The sequence below is a fragment of the Pteropus alecto genome, unplaced genomic scaffold (assembly GCF_000325575.1).
Source record: "Pteropus alecto unplaced genomic scaffold, ASM32557v1 scaffold237, whole genome shotgun sequence".
Classification (NCBI taxonomy): Eukaryota; Metazoa; Chordata; class Mammalia; order Chiroptera; family Pteropodidae; genus Pteropus; species Pteropus alecto.
In genome coordinates, this window is record NW_006440624.1 from 843,990 (window position 1) to 865,119 (window position 21,130).

At 34.7% G+C, this 21,130-nt stretch overlaps 1 protein-coding gene across 3 annotated transcripts in view; it reads left to right on the forward strand.

Moving 5' to 3' along the window:
• Positions 1 to 21,130, forward strand: part of SLC4A4 (solute carrier family 4 member 4) — a 265,785-nt gene that overhangs the window by 64,753 nt on the left and 179,902 nt on the right. For all 3 annotated transcript variants that reach the window (XM_006917294.1, XM_006917293.1, XM_006917295.2), the window contains exon 3: positions 18,046 to 18,181. In XM_006917294.1, the coding sequence (XP_006917356.1) occupies positions 18,046 to 18,181 (136 nt within the window). The remainder of the gene's footprint in view (positions 1 to 18,045; positions 18,182 to 21,130) is intronic.

Consider the following 21,130-nt stretch of genomic DNA (forward strand, 5'->3'; position numbering starts at 1 on the left):
GGTTTCAACTACTGTGGCAGCAAAATAACATTCGCAAATTGTTTTGACAGAATATCATCCACTGGGCTTCAATTTATTCGCCAGCAGCCTTACTTTTGAAACAGAGTTGCTGCACTTGAAGTAGAGAAGAAAATTCTCCTTCTGAACATTTCTGGACCTCAGCAAATAACTCTGTTTTCAAGCATTTGTGATGTAGATCTGCAAATGTTTTCAATAGGAGCTGAATATGTTGCTAAGGGATGTGCCTCTAAACATCTGTTTGACATATTTCACCATGGTGCAGATTAGGGAAATGGGTCCATAAAGCAAAGTGGTCAGCTAGTCACCATGGTGGTATAGGCTGTTTTAAAACAGAGGTCACATGTGTTTTTAAAGCCCTCTAGACAGGACTATAAAATGGAGAGGTACTTTTTTTTTTAGCTAATGTACTGAATTAATGTAAGTGTTTGTTGACCCTTGACAATTAGATTGTCTTAAAAGTTATAATGCTCCTTGGTTGATTTTTATTTTTATGGGATGCTTTTTTTTTTTTTTTAACTTCTAAGATTTTATGGTGGTGTGTGTATGCACTGTTTGTTGATTTTATTCTTATTTTCCAATGTACACCCATCACCGAAGCTCAGGTGCAGGCAACCCCAGGAGGTTAGGTTTATTCCCTGAAATGAACTTCTTTTTTGTGTTTTGAAAGTTGTTTGATGAGTTTGAAGAAAATTATGTACCCAAGAGCAATCACATCCATTTTACGTAAAACTCTGTTTGTATGTGTTTGTATGCATTTCATCTGGCTCTTAAACAGATCTGTAGCCCCCAAAGTTAAAACTGACACATTTATAGGTTAAGTTGATTGAGCTCTGGAATGAATTTAGACAACTCTTCAAGCCATTTGTATTCAGAGGAAAATAAATTAAAGGAAGAGAATGGATGGCTTGTTGAAAAGTAAAAGAATAATGGCTCGATCCCAAGCTTAATGTAGGAAAAGTTTAGCTCCTATTGGAAGGCATTTGGCAATGTATAATGCTTGGTTACTTGAAAGAAAGAATGAACATTGTTATCATCAAGATTTTAACATGCTTCACTTCCAAAGAATTCAAGTCAATGGCCAGATATGTTTTTGAGATATAGAGCGTGGGCTCATGGAGGGTGCCCTTATTCGAAATATGGTAAAAATAGAAATGAAGGAGGAAGCACACTATAATAAAAAGAGTATGGACTCTATGGTCAGCCAAAATCTATATGACTGCATTCTTACACTAGATCTCCTCATTACTAGATTTATGATCTAGGTAATGTATGTGACCTCCTTGAACATGTTTTATTTATGAATATAGATATAATAATACTTAGGTTATAAGAGTGTTCTTAAAAGAGATAATATATGTTCCTAGTAAGTGTCATTTACTGATGGATGTTTTTATTAAGTAATATTTCCAATTAAGTGCCCTAACTAATGCAAATATTAGGTTAAACTGGTTGGCTGGAAGAAATAGAAAGCAAGTTGAAGACTCTTTTCAATAAACCCCATATTAGTAATCATCTCTTGAAGAGGCGTGCAATTGACAGAAGAAGAATGAAACTTTATGAAAGGGAAAAAAGAAGGATTAATTTTGGAAGAAAATACTGCAGTGAGTGTGTAGTCTGGTTTGCCTATATGTGGTTATATCTCAAAAGAGATTGTAAGCCAAGTTATTACACTCAAAGTTTTTGATTATTTTAAATAACAATAAATCAAGATAGAAGAGAAACTCACTTCTGAAGTGAGCTTGATTTCAGCAGGTGAAATAATACATTTCTTTTCATTAATCTCAGAATGTACTAATTTCATAGGCAAGTCAACCAATTCTCATTCATGGCAGGGCATACCATGCAAGCATTTCAGAAAAATTTTTATTGCAGTTGATATTTCCGAAGTGAATTCTTGGACATAACCATCTATATAACTTGGGTGAATTATTCTGTAGAAGAAAATTTAGTATCAACTAATTTAATGTCTAAATAATAAAATTGTAATATTTAGGCATATTTATATTAGTAGTCAAAAAAAGATTAGAAATTGACTTTCAGAATTTGTTTAGGGGATTTATTTAGCTGAGATCACAAGTAACTATTAGATGGCATTTTAGATGTGTTTTAAAGTAGAATTAAATGAATACAACATTATAAGAACTGGGCATTGGCTAGTTTTTCTTTTGCTTATACAAGGCAACAGTTCAGAGTTTATTTAATAACTATAATTTATTCTTATGTAAACCAGCAATGGAATTTATAGAAATGTTTGGGCTATTGTTTTGAGAATTTAAGATTTTTTAAAGGAACATGGTTAAGAACTGATTTATACATTTTGTTTTAACAATGGTTTTGTTCTATTGTGGGTAGAGTCACACTTCCTAAAATTTCTGTTTAGTAAGAGAGAAGACCAGGTGGGCATATCTTAGGGTGTAACAATTTTAATGTGTGTATATTTTGGGTACAGCTCAGATAACCAATGTTATTTAACATTCATTGAGTATCTCTTGGGTTGCTGATTGTGTATTTGTTTTTAAGATAGATACTGCTTGAGTAGAAAAAGTAGATGGTTGTCAATAAAACTTGTGAAACAAAACTGTGTTCCATGTAAAGTTTCCCCATTCATTTCAGTAAGTCACCATAGCTTAGTTCTTTCACCACATATTCTTTTTATCTGTGAACCATCATGCATTCCTTTCCCTTTCTGTCTTTGGAAATCCTCATCCTTACTCATATGCTTTATTCTTTTTCCAGTGAAGTCTCAGCTTTTTAATCATCTTAAATACTTAGTGCTTACTTAGGTCTCTGGAATTGATTATGTGCCTTTATCTCTTGAGGTCACTTTCACTGAGGTTTATTTTTGTTGCCACAATTGATAAATTCATTGAAAAAGGAAGAGTAAATATTTTCATTCACTGTGTAACTTCTTTATGTAGCTGGTGTCTAAATACTCCTAGTTAGTACTCACTTCACCTCTTAAACTGAATAACAGGGTCAATAAATGATGAGAATATTTCTACGGATTAGTTTTCCCTTTAGTAATGCCAAGTTTAGTTTTTTCAATCTTCACATTTGAAAATTTGTTGGTATCGCTTATGAAAGGAAAGATGAGAACAAAAGTGACATAATGAATAGTAAATTAGTTTATTTTTTAGTGTAATAGCGCTGTTTTGTATTTCTGAGTAGATTTTTGTAAGCCAGAAGAGCAAAATTCAATTCCACCACCCACAAATGTGCCTTGTAATCTCTTTATTCTTCCTGCTGTTATTATATGTTAACCAGATGGGAAAGGTGAGTCAGGAGTAAAGAGGGATTTGCTCTGTTAGAGTTGCAGCTGAGCACGGGATCTAGGTCTTATAATTCTGATTCCATCATTCCACCCATGATTACCATCTACTCAGGGTTGCGTTGTCTGGAGAGGTAAATTCCCTGTGCTGTCACTAGACAAGGGAGCTTGTGCAGAACCCCATATGAACAAGTATGCTTCTTAAGCTACCAGCTGTGGCAAACACTTCATTGACCCCTTGGGGAAATTTTATCTATGTATTACTCAGGTTTGAAGTCTTTGCTATCTTATGTGGGTCCTTTTAAAAAATTTTTGGAGAACAACCCCCTCTCCCTATCACACCCCCAAACAACAGTACTTCTTTGGTTCATTTTCACATTATTAGACAAGTTGAGTATTTATATTTTATGTTGGCCTTGACCTCTAGGTCCTATTGACTCACTTACATATTAACATGGGGATGCTTGTTATCTCAATTTACCCTAACTTCTCACCCTTAACTTGGTAACTTGACCTTGATTTTTCCTTCTAGACTCTTTAGGTTTGCTGTTTGTATTTTATGGCTTTGGCATTTGTACCTTGGCTTCCTCCTATGGACTTTGGCTTATCTCATTTTTCAGGCCCAGAGCATTTTCCATTGTCTAATAGGAGTTCCCTGTCTCAATCTTTATATCCCTTTATATTTGAATACCACCTATCCCACATAAGGAAGATAGCAGAAGGATTTGGACAATTTTCAAGTGAATGCCTAATCTCTGCTTATAAGATTACTAAAGCAGTTCTAGGAAACACAGATTTCCACTTATATAGGTCTGAAAAAGTGTCATAAATAGACAAATGTGTTTCTAAACTAGCTTAAACTGATATGCGATGGATCTAAAGAAGCGGTTGTCTGAGAAAGCAAAAGAACTCTAAGTTTTATGACTGATATTTAATTAATTGGAAATTCTACACCCAACTAAGGAATAGCCATACCTTCCTTACACATTACCATAAGCCTTAGAAGCAACTGAATACTTTCTCTGTCTGTTCTTTCTGAACAGAGAGCTGGAATAATGAATCTCTTTTGAAGTGGCACTCATTTATCTCTGCCCTGATGAACTGAGGTTATCTGCAGGGGATTCGAAGTGTTACATAGGCTTTTTATATAAGGGGTTAAGAAACATTGGCTAGAAAGGTTATAGTGAAACATAATGTATTGAAAAAGGTGACTTCTTTATTTTTGTTGATATTACTCTGTAAAACACATGGATTATACATAGCACACTTTAATAGAAAGTCAAAATCCTGAACCAATGCACATACACTCTCTGATCTACGTTTTCCATCAGCTTTCTATGGCATAGCTATATGGATAATTTAGAAGGAGTTTATTTCTATCACAGGTTATACTCCTCTACTCTGAAATATGGTTCTAAAAACAGCTGATCCCATTTTATTGTTTGTTGAAAATAGATTTAGCAAATATCTATTGATAATTTGGGAAGGTACTTAATGAAATAGTATCAAAAGTTTACTTGTTTACTTGTAATTAGGTTTTTTTCACTCATACGCCATTTCTCAAGTAGTTGAAATCGGGTTTTATAGATGGCCTTTTAGATTCTGGTCTGGTTTTGTGGTCTTTGCTGGCCAATGGATGTGTGTTGCTGTTTGGCTTCCCTAATGAAGAATCTTTTGGGTAAGTAAAACAAGGCAAATGAAGCAGTATGCTGTCTGACAACAGTGAAACTATAAATGTTAAATAGGTAGTATTGGAGGACCTGTTATATAATTTTTTTTTCTTTGCTGAGAATGTATTTTAGCTTCAGAGAAGTTGGGGATCAGTGCCACTAATTTTGGACCCTTAACTCAGAGCAGACTTAATTAAGGCAGAAAAGAGGAAAAGCTTATTGTAAAATCTTGTTGATATTTCTGTATTCTGTTCAGAGTTATATCAAAATCTTTAGAGGAGTGATATATCTGCGGGAACCTTTTTTTTTTTTTTAAAGAAGCAGCACCTCTGTAATGTTTCCTTAATGCCTCCAGTCCCCACTTTCTCTTTTTAATGAGATTATATTTTGAATCACATTTTTCAATATTGCTATCCAAGAAAAGATGGGTAGAATTTTTTGACATTGTAGGAATGAAGTTAGAAGTCCTAAAGATTCTTTAAGGTTTGGTGCTTTTATATTCTTATGCATTTTGACAGAGAGTCTATAGGAAGGAGGATGTCTTTTTTGCATGTAGAGACATCTAATGACAGCATTAGCATGGTGGTTGTGACACTAATATTGGAGCAATAAATTTAGCTACTTTGTATATAAAATAGTTGGACTTGAGCAAAATCTGTAGAGTTTATTTTGGGAATCTTGAAGATTTCCTAATGTTGATGAGAATTGAGTCTGACTTTAGAAACCTCAGGGAATAAATTGTGCTGATAATTGTTCTGAGTCGAACCTAGAGAAAATGCTGATGTGTTCACTCTTAAGCAGAGTGATTCATCATATAAACCTTATCATGGACAGGTCTGGCAAAGCAAGGAGAAGTAAAGTAGGGAGTTAGAAATTAAAGGAGAATGGAAGTGGGATCTATGACATACATTAAGAGATTTTAGGTCTTTTAGGAAGAGGCTGCTGGGTGGCAGTATTCTTTACCATCTTAATTAATGGGTGGGCTCCTATTTACAGAAAGCATCTTACTTTTCCATGCCACATACATGAAGCCCCTCACTCCTGTCGCCTTTGTTCTGTGACCATGGGTTTATTTTTAGACCCGTGTGACAACTCAGTCATCTGGCTTTCAGAACCACAGCCAGTCCTTTACATGGTATTGTAACAGGGTATTGAAATTGCCATGCTGGGCCCTAGAGACAGTGTCTATAATGTGATACCTTTTCCAGGTGGTTTTGCAGGCACAGGGCATCAATAATGGGATGGAGCTAAATAGATGAATATGTGTGAAACATTCATTGGGGATCCAGCAAATACCTGACTTACAGACTTATTGGGGCGGTGGGTGGGGGTGTGTGTGATGCAGTCTTGTGATATGCAACGGGGCAAGAGTCAGTGAAATTCTGTTATTATTGTTTCTGTGAGCCCATTTTTCTTCCAAAGGCTCGTGAATACTATACAAGCCTGGATTAAACAAAGTAGGGAAAATAATATTGTGGAAGGTAAAGTCTAGGAAAAAAAGGTCAAAACGTTTAGTCTTACCATTAGCTTATTAGTTACTGTATTAGTCAGCTTAGGCTGCCCTAAAAAAATACATAGAGTGGGTGGCTTAAACAACAGGATTTTATTTCTCAAAGTTCTGGAGGCTGAGAAATCCAAGATCAAGGTGCCGGGTGATTTGGTTCCTTGGAGAGGGCTTACTTCTTTGCTTGCAGGTGGCAGCCTTCTCACCATGTCCTCACATAGTAGTGAGAAAGAGGAAGCAAACTCTCTGGTGTCTCTTCTCAGAAGGGCACTGATCCCATCATGAGGGCCTCACTCCCATGACCTCATCTAAACCTGATTATCTCCCAAAGGCCTTATCTCCAAATACCATCACATTAGGGTTAAGGTTTTTTCATGTGAATTTTTTTTTTGGGGGGGGGGGCCAGAATTCAGTCCATAATTGTTACTTATTTTAGGTCATCATCGAAGTTGCTAAAACCCAAATGAGTGATTTAAATTTTATGTATCTCTGATAGAGATTCTTGAAATATTGAAATAATAGTATAATTAATATAATTGGAATAATTAATAAAAGAGCCAGCAGACCAAAAAAGCTTTGAACCAATGTTTTCTCAAAATGGCCTGTCCTAGAATTTTATAGACAAAATTTATTTGACTGCTAGACTATAACTAGGACTGCTTCTTTGCTTAACAGCATTTAAAAAGCACATATTAATGTCACTGTCAGCCTAGTTTTAATTTTTCCAACCCACTGTGTTGGCAGAAATTATGAAGAGGAAGACAGAATTAGTTGGGGAATGTAAGGGCTACCACCTTGTTATTCTAAAGGATTCTGAGTATCTTATAGATATGACCCAAGTACTGATAACTCTTTTTTGTAATGTAAACCATAGGTAATTTTTTTTTCCAGTATTTTGAAGATTTAAGTCTAAGACACAGATACTTCCCAAAAATGTCTCAGCAAATTCCAGTTTTTATTACCTCTTACTAGCTGAAATCAAATTTATTCTGCTCCAAAGTAAAATAGTTTGGTAGTATTCTGAATCTTTATAGCAGAGTAATAATGCCATGACATATTAAGGATAATTGTGATAATTGACAGCTTTTCATGTGTAGGAGTTTATTAATACATGGATACCTAAGAAGTTCTAAAATTATCCATCTTAATGAATGCTATTTGGCTGTTTCAACTTCTTAGCTAATTTGATACAGAAAAAGTAACCATCTAATTTACCTGTCTAGAGTCTGCCAGCATGTAAATCAATAGTTATTTTTTCGATTTGTTGAGATAGAGGTAGGTTAAGGCATGGAGAAAGTCTAGATGACTTATACAGGTCACACCAAGAAAACTTGGATTCTATAAAAACAGATTCTTTTGAATAGATTCGAAGCAATTTGAAGATACAAATAAATGGAAGCATAAACTGTGCTCATAGGTGGGAAGAATCAACATTGTTAAAATGGCCATACTACCCAAAGCAATCTATAGATTCGATGCAATCTCTACCAAAATACCAGTGGTATTTTTCAGAGAGAGAGAACTAGAACAAATAATCCAAAAATCTGTATAGAACCATAAAAGATTCTGAATAGCAATGGCAATCTTGAGAAAGAAGAACAAAGTTGGAGGTATCACACTACCTGATATCAAACTATACTACAAAGCTACAATAATCAAAACAGCATGCTACTGGCATAAAAAGAGACACATAGATCAATGGAACAGAATAGAGAGCCCAGAAATAAATCCATATCTACTTGGTCATTTAATCTATGACAAAGGAGGCAAGAATATACAAAGGAGTAAAGAGAGTCTCTTCAACAAATGGTATTGGGATAACTGAACCGATACATGCAAATAAGTGAAACTGGGCCACCTTTTTATACCATATACAAGAATAAACTCAAAATGGATTAAAGACTTAATTGTATTACCTGAAACCATAAAACTTCTAGAAGAAAACATAGGCAGTAAACTCTCTAATATTACTGTTATAACTTTTTTCCTGATATATCTCCAAGGAAAACAACAACAACAACAACAAAATAAAGAAATGAGATGTCAAACTTAAAGTTTTTTGCACAGCAAAGGAAATCCATCAACAAAATGAAAAGACAACCTACTAAATGGGAGAAGATATGTGATGATACATCTGACAAAGGGTTAATATCTAAAATTTATGAAGAACTCATATAACTCAACAACAATAAAAAACCAATCCAATTAACAAATGGACAGAAGACCTTAATAGGTATTTCTCCACAGAGGATGTAAAGATGGCCAATAGACATATGAAAAGATGCTCAATGTCACTAATCATCAGAGAAATGCAAAATAAAACCACAATGAGATATCACCTCACGCCTGTCAGAATGGCTATCATTAATAAATCAAAAAACAACAAATATTGGCAAGGATGTGGAATAAAGGGAACCCTCATACTGTTAATCGGATTGCAAATCAGTACAGCCACTCTGGAAAACAGATTGGAGGTTCCTCAAAAATTAAAAATAGAACTGCCAATTGACCCAGCAATTGTACTTCTGGGTGTTTATCTAAAGAAAACCAAAACACTAGTTCATAAAGATCTATGCATCCCAATGTTCACGGCAGTGCTATTTACAATAGCTAAGATATAGAAGCAACCAAGTGCCCATCAGTAGATGATCGGATAAAGAAGTTATGGTTCATATGTACAATGGAATATTACTCATCCATTAAAAAATGAAATCTTACCATTTGCAATGACATGAATGGACCTAAAGAGTGTTATGCTGAGTGAAATAAGTCAGACAGAGAAAGATAAATACCATAAAATTTCACTTATATGCTGAATCTAAGGAACAAAAGAAACAAGCTAAATGAAAACAGACCCATAGATACAGAGAACAAACTGGTAATTGCCAGAAGGAAGGGGGGTTGAGGGTCTGTGTGACAAAGGTGAAGGGATGAAGAAATACAAATTAGTAGATACAAAACAGTCATAGGGATTTAGAGTATAGCATAAGGTATATAGTCAATATATATCTTATATATTGACTGGTTGTGTATAAAGCCAGATGGGTGCTAGAGTAATTGGGAGGATCACTTCATCAATTACATAAATGTCTAACCATTGCACTGTATACTTGAAACTAGTATAAAATAATAATAAAAAAGAAATATGATTGTTATGTACCTTAACAAGTAAAATGTAATAAATATTGGGAAAAAAACAGATTCTTCAATGTAATTAATTTGAAGATGCTAATACATAGATGGCCAATACAACGTACCTCTATTCTAATGCACTAAAATGGAATCAAAGATGTGTATATCAGGACTCTTTTGATTGCAAGTGACAAAAAAAAAAAAAAATTTCAGCTCAGATTAAGCTAAAAAGGAATTATCACATATGATTTAAAAGTAACTGACTTCCGGCCTGGCTGGATCTGGTGTTTAAATGATGGCATCAGGAACCTGTCTCTACCTTGGTTCTGAGTTTTTCAATGTTTACTTTATTCATTCTCAGGCAGTCTCTTCCCTTAGGGTTCTAATACAATCATCTGCTGCACTCAAAGCTTTTATTACCATCTTAGCAGCTTATCATAAAGTGAAAATTTATTTCCCAGAAGTTCCAACAAAAGGCTGATACTTACTCTGATTGCCCTGAATTAGGTAAAGTGTCCACTCAAAAATTAATTGCCGTGGCTGAGAGCTGTGATGTTCTCATTGTACAGACCTGTATCACACGGAATGGATTCAACCTCAATGGACTTATAAATATAAATATGGTTCTCCAAATGAAAATGGGATGCTGTTATCAGAGAAAGAGTTTAGATTGCTGAGTGGGCAGGAGTAAGATAGCCGCCACAGTGTGTCTGTGTGTGTGTGTGCGTTTTTTAAAGAGTTATATGTATATGAAGCTTTAGTCAGTTATTTCTCATTTCTTGTAGTTATGAATGTGAAAATGTCATTTGAGGATTTTATATATACATTTCGGTGTGTTTATAGAATACTACAGTGATCTATTAATTAGATAAATTGTAGAAGTTTTAACAACTGTGGTCTTGACCTACAAACCTGTATCTCAGAATGAAAGAGGGAAACGAATAATTAAAATAACTATGTAAACCAGTTGCTGATAGCACATTAATAACTTCAAGAAATAAATACTTCTTTCTTTTTATACATTGGTTTGAGAACTAACTTTACCAGATGATGGACTTTGCCAGGAAAAAATTCAAAATCCAGAAGTCCTCATTTAACCCACAGAAGGGAATTTGCATATAAACTTGTCATGCTCAGTATGAGTTGTTCATTATGATTATTATTTCTATTAACATTTTTTTTTGTAGCCTGCGGGGTGGCCACAGTGGGATGTTTCCCAGACCAAAAATAAAACGGCACTGTCACAAATTGCCTTTTGGTGGATAATGAACCAAATGTTCAATTAATTTTACTTTAGGACTACTTCATATGCCATTATGATTTCTGCCTCTTCTGAAATCCAGTACTTTTATGTCTGTAATGTTCATGTGGCAATCTGACCTTTTTTTTTTCTTTTTTAAATGAAATCATTCATTAGAATGTGGTGGCTAAAAATGGGTTTGGAAATAATATTAGTGAATTTGAGGTCATATCACTTACTAGTTGTGTGATCTTGGAGAAGTCCGTTAGCCTCTTAATACTCAGTTTTCCTATTTTTAATATAAGTAATATGAGAGAAGAATAATAGATATTTCATAGGCACATATAAAAGAAATGATAAAATAAATGGAAAGCACTTAACACAATGCCTCATACAGTGCAACCATTCTAAAATGTTATTTACTTCATATTACATGTTTATTGATAGCATTTTTCCTTTTATATGTTTTCTTCCCATTTACAAATTCCTTGAAGACAGAAAACTTATCTTAAAAATATTTTGTGTTCTTTCAACAAATACCATAGTGTATCATATTCATTAAAAACTAGTAAGTATTAAGTTACCAAATGAGAGCGTAGAATTTCAATTATTGCTATAAGCCTCAGGGTTTCCATTTTGTCATACCATGTTATTTTTCTACTTGCACATAAAAAAAGGCAGAGGAAAGAAGCAGAGAAAAATTTCTTATGAGAAACCACGGCAGAATATATACTATTCATTTTTTAATACATTGTTTTACTCATTTTTTATCCTTTGTGTGTGTGTGTGTGTGTGTGTGTGTGTGTGTGTGTGTAACTTCACTGTGCACTAGGTAGGCACCAAGAATACTTGAAGTAAGGGGTTAACCAGATAGTTGGCTTAGTAAAGGTGCAGATACAAAGTACAGCAATGAATACCACACAAAGACATCGACATTAAATGTCTTAATAGAAGTACGGATTAAATGTCACAGTCCCTCTCGTAGGAGAGATGCATCCAGCAGAGGAAAACAGTTTATCTGCAGTGTTTATTCTTTTATTTGTGGTTTATTCAACATTGAATGGCAACTGTATTTTGGTCACTGTGCAGCTAAAGCAAAAATAGATTAATGGGAAGTGTAGAATAAGGACAGTTTTCAAAACATATATTTTCCATTTCAGAGTTCTTAATATAAGCTTCCTTTGACAAATGGTTATGGTTTTATGTACTTGAAAATGTCCAGGGTTTATTAAGCCATATCTAATTTATTACAATTCAAAGTAATGATTGGCGCATGATACTATGTTTGTTTTTAAGGAAGATTTGCAAAACACAGACCCTGTCTTCCAGGACTTTGGTGATCTAGTTGTAGGAAAAAGTCACATCTACAAAAATTAGGTATTCGGGAGAAAGCTGTTTATCTGTTGGTGCTAAACGAATAAGTAATTCTGACACAAAGTGTTGTAATGGTTTGAATAAAAGAGAGACTCACATTTCTGTGAATAGTTAGTGTAGGTTATTGGAAAAGATAGAATTTTCAACTGGGCCTTAGCAGTTGAGTCAGAGTTAGGAGAGAAAAGAATAATCTAAACAGAAAAAATGAAAAATATCTAAAAATGAACAGGTGTATTCTGTCACAAGATACTTCTGGGTTGCTGTGGTAGACAAAGTTGGACACACGGATTTGGGCCAGAGTGACAAGAAAGGCAAACTGAGAGTTTGTCCTCTAGCTAGGTATGGCAGAGGGGATTAATTTCACATACCATCTCTGACTGATAGATAATGTGGCTGCTCTGAGGCCAACCAAGTTCAGGCTTAGCAGAAATGAATGTGATGATGTGTAGGTGATGTCTGCTGTGGGTGCTGGTGGTGGGAATGGTATGTATGGACAGCATTCCTACCACATATTTACCTTTCTTTTTGTTGGAATTGGGAACCTAGGAGCTCTGGGAATTTCCAACCCTATAGATAGTCACTTTTCCTCTCCTGCTGGCGGACTCTAGTCAGAGATAACCACACTGATGTAGAACCCTTCAGGAAATTCTACAGCTAATCAAAAAACCCCAAATGCATTCTAACAACAACAAAAAAATCAAGGCAGATGAGAGGTATTAACTTAGCTTTGATCTATAAGTCTTCTGTTTTGACAAATGTGAATGATTAATTTGACGATTTCTCTCTCTCCCTCATTTCCTTCCTCTCTGTCACCCTCTCTCATTTTTTTCTAGGTTCTCTTTTATGATGAAACTAGGTAGTTATTACTTAGGATCATAATCTGTTCATCTGTAATACAAGTTGATTTTCTGATGCCCCTCTCCACCCCAGGCCTCAGGTATTAAAGTGAAGCTAAAAAGGTTTCATTATTTTCCCCTTGTTATTTTATTGTTTGTTTTCCTGGTTGTAGGTAATCTTTGTGTCTCATTACTGAAGCTACCTAATTTGCTGAAGTAACACATGCAGAACTGTTGGCTTTTTCTTTCCTACCTTATATATTTTTAATATAGAGAGGCTCTCAAAGCGAATATCTGTGAGAGCTTTCTTTTTTAGAAGTGAGGCAGGTTTTGCCTTGTATTTTAGATACTATAATGACAATCATTATCATCCCATTTTTTAGGCAAGAAACTTGAGACACAGAAAGATTAATTAATTAATAAACTAATTAATTAATTTGTCTTAGGTCACACGACAAATAAGTAGTGGAGTTTGGATTCAAATCCTGGCAGTTTGGCTCCAGAGACTATACTCCTAATCTCCGTGCAGGACCGTGTCTTGTGTTTAAGCACTTGATCAAGAGTTATGGGAAAAAAGTGATTTCTGGACTCTCACTCTGTATATCTTTGTGTTAAGAATGATGTTAGAAATTGGAAAGGGTATTTGCTGGCCACAGAGGATGCCCCTCCCACTGGTTGATAGTTATAATACAATTGCTAGGGCCTCTTAATTCCTGGGGAGGTTTAGGGAAGCCCTTGAGGAAGGAAACTTAAAAGAGTAGAAAGCTACTTTATTACACATGATTTTGGAGTTTTATCCCAAAGGAATTGTTATACTGGTTGCTCAGAGGCTATATTTAATAAATAAGACAACTTATGAAAAGTACTTAGACATAGTGCCTAGAGAGGATGACCTGGAGGTAATGTTGCATCCTTTTTCTTTTTTTTCCTTTTATTAAAAATTAAAACTATTGGAGTGCCATTGGTTAATAAAATCAAATAGATTTCAAGTGTACAATTCAGTAATATATCATATGTGTATTGCGTTGTGTATTCACTAACCAAAGTTAAACTTCCTTCTGCCACCAAATATTTGACCCCTATTACTCCTACTTACCTCTCCCATCCTCCATTCCCTCTGGTAACCACTAATCCACTGTCTGTGTCTACGTGTCTTTGTTTGTCATGTTTGTTTCTTACTTTTATTTTTATATCTCACATCTGAGTGAAATCATATGGTTTTCAGCTTTTTCTATCTGACTTATTTTGCTTCATATGATAATCTCAAAGATTCATCCACATTGCATCCTTTTCCCATTCCATTTTGCAGAAGTTCCAGCTGAGTTGCTTTCCGATAAGCAGTGAGTTGTGTTTTTCTAATTTGAGCATGCTAGATTACAGAGTAATGCTCTGTGGATTTGAGCCAAGCAGAGGTGTGTGTTGTCAGTGCAGGAGATTCTGTTATTTAAGCAGGAGAAACATTTATTTTTCTCTGTTAGAGGTGGGGATAAACCCACATCACATCTTTTAGAAACAGACAGAAAGTCAGTTCTCTTAATGAAGACTCTTCTCTTCTAAAAGCTAGTTCTAACTCAGGGGTCTTTGATGTTGAACGTTGATGAAAAGTTAATTAAATTTGTGGTTATCAGTTTCAGAACCACCATACTCACTAACTGCATTTTTAGTAGTGCGAACACTATACTCCTTAGAAGTATTATCTAGGTTCTGAATTCTGCCTATCATTTCTAACCCTCCCATCATTTTTTTTCATGCCCTCCCTGATCCTCTAAAATAACTGCACATTCTATTTCTTGACTGGAAAGGCATTGCAAATGTTTTTACCCAAAGTCTTAGTGCTTGAGATTATTTTTCTCCCAGATATATTAAGAAATTTTAAAGCCATTTTTTTCTAATTGCAGAAGTAAAGCACATTGTACCATGTATTAATATCTATTCAGTTACCTTATGTTAATGTTTTCAGGCACAATTCACAGATATTTTTGTTTGTTGGTTTATGTACTGATTTATTTTTTCTCTTAACTGATTAATTAATCAATTAATGTTTGTTTCTTCTTCTAGCATATAAACTTGATAATAGTGATCTTTTTGTCATTTTTCTTTGCTTTATCTTCAGAGCCTGAAGCAAAGCCTATTTAGAGCATAGGTAGTACTCAATAAATATTGCTGAATGAATATATGAATGAATTCTGCATACTTAAGAACCAGTAGAAAAACAAAAGGAAGAAAATAGAAGCCCTAGAAATAAACACTTAAAGGTGTATATACAGGCAGTCCTTGCTTTGCATGGTAGTTCCATAAAAATTTTTATGGAACCATAAAAATTATCGTGCCAGATGAAGTTATGCAAAAACAATCCTAATCAGTAGGAAAAGTTATTATTGTTCTTTGACCTTTAAAAAATTTTGCCAAATCATTAAAATCTTTCTTATTGTTGGCTATAAAGGCAAAGGGAAATGAAAAAAATAATAAAACTAATATTTATTTAGTATACTGTAATTTAAAACATTAGAGATATTAGAGTTAAAGAAATTGATTCCTTTGTAAAATCTCATCAGAAGTAGTTTGAATAGTGCGTGCCTTCTTGTTATTTAATTTACCACTAATAAAATGGAGTGAGCATCTTCTCTATGCCCAAACTGTCATACTCCTCCCTAAAGTTTGGATCAGCTTCCAACATTTTATGCTTTGTGCTTTCTATGTCAAGAAATGTCTTCAAGAATTCCTTTAATGTGAAGTTTTTTTTTTCTTTTTGTTAGCATCATTTTCTGGGATATTGTTATCATTTTGGTATAACTACTTATTTGTGTTAATATGTACGCCTTCACTAAGTTCCTCCACTATTTAGCTAGAGTCTTCCAAATGACCAGTGGCAGCATTGTCTACATTTCCATGATCAGCTAGGTCTTCTATAACTCTATTTACATTTGACTGCAGATTTTACTTCCAGTGTCATCACTTTTTGTTTCTGTACCATACTTTCATTTTTCTTGGCTGCAACTCTCACTTTTGGTTATCCATGTCCTCTGAGTTTACTATTGAGATATAGTAAGGCAACACAACTACACACTTTGCTGTCTGTACATGAACTGGATAACAAATGTGTAGTAACCGATCACTGACAGACTTCGAAAGATTTACTCCAATTGATCACTGATCATGATGCATATATGTTATTTACATGGTAATTGTGGACTAAACATTTAATGGTGAGGTTTGTACTTTATGCAGTTACTCACAGTTAATATACTATGCTAACTAAAATTTGTACCATGTTGACAGGGGACTAGTATTATTTAACTAAACTGTGGTAACTGAAATTCATGCACATTGGAACCATGCAAAGTGGGGGCTCCCTCAGTTCCAGACTACTTTACATATATGTGTGTTTTCTCTTTACTGAAGTGGAATCACTTTATGCATATGATTTTGCAATTTTATTTGTTTATTTAATATTATATGGCATATGTGTAAAAAACTAATAATCTAAATTTCATGTTTTATGACTACATGGTATTTTATTGGATAGCTATACTATAGTTTATTTAACCAATCCTCCTTTTTGGGCATTTAGACTTTTTCTGTTTTTCACAGTTAAAAACAGTGCTGCATGGTTACTTCTGTAGATAAGTCTTTGAGATAACAATGATTTTTATTTGAAATGAATGTCTAGCGATAGACTTTCTGGCTCACAGGATACATGTACTTTTATTTTAATTAAAATAATCAATCAATCAATTAATTAAAATAAAAGTACATGTATCCTGTGAGCTAGAAAGTTTCAAGTGTACAATTGGGATACATATACTTTTAAAACATTTCCATACTCTTCCAAATATTTCCATTTAGGCCACTAGTGACATAAATTTCCTAAACTCTTGCTGACATTGGACATTATCATTCTTTCTAATTTTGCCATTTCAAAAGGTAAAACATGTATCTTATTTTTAATAATTAGTTTTGATTACTAGTTAGGTTGAATATTTTTTATACGTTTATTTGTAGTAAATATATTTTTATCTATGAAATTTTACTCTTGTCCTTTATTTTAATAATTTTAGAAGGAAAGATTTTATTTTATTTTTTAGGTTGTTCTAGTACATATTTATATGCATACTTGGACTTCATTCACATGTATACACAGTTCTTAGTTTTACCCGGGGATTATAAAGACTATCTGTGGGCCTTAGTTTTGTAACATGACTATCAGTTTAAAAACAAAACAAAACAAAAAACAAACTTGGAAAATAACCTACAATTTGGAGGAGATGCTAGTTAATTTTTCATTACATTATTTTCAGGAGATGGGGTCAAAAGGAGCTAGTAGGGCATTCAATTATGTGCTTGAGTGTGTTGAACAATTTTTTTCCCTCAGGTGTACAATATTTTACTTGGGCTTGTTTTTCAAGTGCATTGAAGTGCGACTAAACATTTCTGGGTACTTATGTAAAGAAGAGGCCCCATCTTGTTAAATATTTCTTGATCAACTTTGTAGTTAGCCAGTTATGGACAGTGGGGAGCCTGTGAGGGCATGGGCATTAGCTATTGGACAGAGAGAGGGTGGTTGGGAGGCAGGTGCCTACAGGAAACTCAGGATTAGGGTGCTCTCTTGCCCCATCCTAGCTGTTGAAAAAGTGATTGGCTCGAGCTAGTCTCTGTCTAATAATTTTGGATGGATCATAAGTGGGGAAAGAGAGAAAGTCATATGGTTGGATCTCAGCTCATCTGAGGGCTAAAGGTTCTTTGTCATACACCACACAGAACTGGAGTGCTGTCCTTCCAGAGTGGTGGAGAGCTGAGATACGGTTCACTGAAGGAAGAGAGAAGGGCTTTGACTTCTTTATGTCTTTAAGTTGGGGAGAAGGGAGGTTCAGCAAAAATGATGTCCACTGAAAACATGGAAGCGAAGCCCAACAGCTTTGGGGACAGAGGAAGAGCTCGGAGCAACACTTTCCTCAGGGTTGTGCAGCCAGTGTTTAATCGCAGTATTTTCACTTCTGCAGTCTCTCCTGCCGCAGAGCGCATACGATTCATCTTGGGTGAGGAGGATGACAGCCCAGCACCCCCTCAGCTCTTCACCGAACTGGATGAGCTGCTGGCTGTGGATGGGCAGGAGATGGAGTGGAAGGAGACAGCAAGGTGAGGCATGGCTGACTGTGTGCAGTCTGACCTGGAGAAACAGGTGTGGGGCAAGGTGGTCGAGTCTGTGAGTGAGCACCTTTCTCTAACCTTAGCACTTTGAAAATCGATGAGCATCATGTTGGCTGGGTTAAAGAGTAAAACACTTCTTTTTCTTCTCTTTTACATTGACAGAGATACAAGACACCCTTTATTTCACTACTGGAACAATTTCATTGATCTATGTTGTTGTAATTTTAACCTTTATAAGGAATTAGTAGTAAATCTCTATTCATATGCTGTTTAATATCGAAATATGTTGAAGATAAACTCAATTCAAACAAGATAGCCTAGAAATGTGTTTCCACAGTTTCCACATGCCACGGTATCTTGTGAGATCATGTCTGTTTTATTATTCATGCCCTGTGACGAGGGCAGTTGCAAAGACAATGACTGGTGCCCCAAACTTGCTATTATTTAAGTAAAAATCTGTTATCATTTAAATATTGGGTGAAAGTAAGTAGAACGTTCACCTGAATTTGGAATTTAGAGACCTGAGCTCAATTTCAGATTGTTGCCTGTTAGCTGCATAGCACTCAGTTTCTCAGAACTTTGATTTCATCATCGATAGAGTGAGTAATAATGCCTACTACATATAATATATATGCATGCTACATAAGATATGTAATATGTGAAAATATAATATTACATATGTCAAATTATATTACATATATACATGTATGTGTATATGGAAAGACTTTATAAATTGTTAATCACTACCTAAATATCTAAGATTTTGTTAATCTCACACTAACAAAGCCTTTCTTTCTATATATACATATATACGCATATATATATATTAGTTATATATTCTATACTAAATCTTCTGTGACATATAACATCATATAAAGACTTTGATATGATGTAGTTATTGGCCTCTCATTGTCATCATTGCATGGAGATTCAATGTAATTCACTTTCACAGACAAGATAATGTTAAGATATGCTTTATATAGTCTGTAATTTAATTCAAATCAATTAAATTGGACCAGTGATTTTTGAATGCATGGTATATGTCGAGTACTGTTTTAGGTACTAGGAATATAAAAGTGAATATTTTCATTCTTTGCTCTTTTAGGATCTCTTTCTGTGATATAGTGATTGTCTCTTATTCCCTGTCTCAGCACCGATAACCTGGATATTAAAAGTTTTCCATAAAACACACTTTTAGTTCATAAAATATCCTCCAAAAGAAAGATTTGAAGTGAAAGCTTTTACTAGTATTTTAATTTCATTCTTTCTTTTCCTTCTTTCTAAAGGAAACAAAAACAAAAACAAAACAAAACAGTGAGAGTTGTACTGGTACAGCCTGAATTAAGCGTTGGGAGATTTTGGTCTCATCTTGGCTTTGCTGCTAACTAGCTGTTTAACTTTGGGCAAGTCATGTAGTTATGTAGTCTTTCTGAGTTTGAGTTTTCTATTCTATAAAATGCAATCATATTGGGTTGCATCCTCTCTAACATCATGCATATCTTATAGCTCTAAAATTCCATCCCTTTATGTATACTTGTGTAGTCAGCTGTGACTAGGATACTTACTTTGATTCTTATTTTTATCTTAAAATTCTGTGCAAGCATCTATATAAAGTAGAATTTAGGTGTAGCATTCTGTTTTTCTTTCAGTCAAATAAAGATTACACTTTATTTTATATGACCCCTGGTCCCAGAAAAGTAGACAGATCACAGTTCACATTTTAATTCAATGTTAAAAGAGGTGAACATAGTATTTTCCTTTAAGACTCTTAAAGAGTAATATAGTCTTGAATACTTCACCATCCTTAAAGACTTTATTTCCTTGTGAACATATGAGTCATTTTGGTGATGTCATTGCACCCTAAGAGACTGTAATGCTGGAGAAGTGTGGTGGGATTATGCCTTGTGTCGGGGGAAAGCTGTCCAGGAAGAAACACACTTACAGATAGTCTACATTCTAACTTCTCCTAGTAGAACTTGCCACAATTACTATTAATTAATTAATCATATATACGATATTATTATTTTCATTTTGTCTCCCTCATTACACTAATTCCTCTGAAGACAAGGACTACCATGTCTGTCTTTGACTACTATATTACCAGTGCCCTGCTGTGCTTGGTACATAATAGGTGCTTAATAGTTGAGAACTGATTGCCTTAGAAACAGCTATTCTACATATAATACTTTCTTGAAATATTACTTCACCAAAGTTGGAATTCTATAATAATCTATCTCCTTCTGATTGATGGACATCTGAATGACAGACCCAAGATACCCAGTACATCATTGATACAGCTCAAAAGAGGACCTATGTTTGATGTTTCAAACTAGTTCATCAATATGCTGATGCCATCTGCATTTAGTTCTTTAGCCCAAATTTCTTGCCTTATTTGATAGAAAACAAATAATTTGATGGCTCATAATCATCTCAAAATAATATGTCTAGAACTGAGTCTCTGATTTATCCACCTCAGAAATGCTCCTCCTAGAGTTCCCTCCCCACCACAATACACGATTCCATTTTTCTAGTTGCTCAAGCCAGAGACATTGGAATCTTCCTTCCCTTCTGTCTTTTTCTGCATCCCTTACCTGATCTACTGGCAAATCATACCTATTTTGCCCTCAAAGATATTCATATATTCAGAATTTCATCATGCCTTACATTCAGCACTGCCACAACCCTGGTCCAAACCACCATTATCTCTCACCTAGATTATTGCAAATACTTCTTAATTATTCTACCTCCCTGAAGCCCTACCCTTATCTTCCTCATGAACTATCCACCATGATCTCTGACCTCATCTCCTACTTCTCTCCCTTGTGTCCACTCTGCTTGAGACTCTCTGGCCAGTCATGGTACTGTGTCAGCTGTTTAACTTTGGGCAAGTCATGTAGTTAAGTAGTCTTTCTGAGTAGACTTTGGACTTGCTATTCC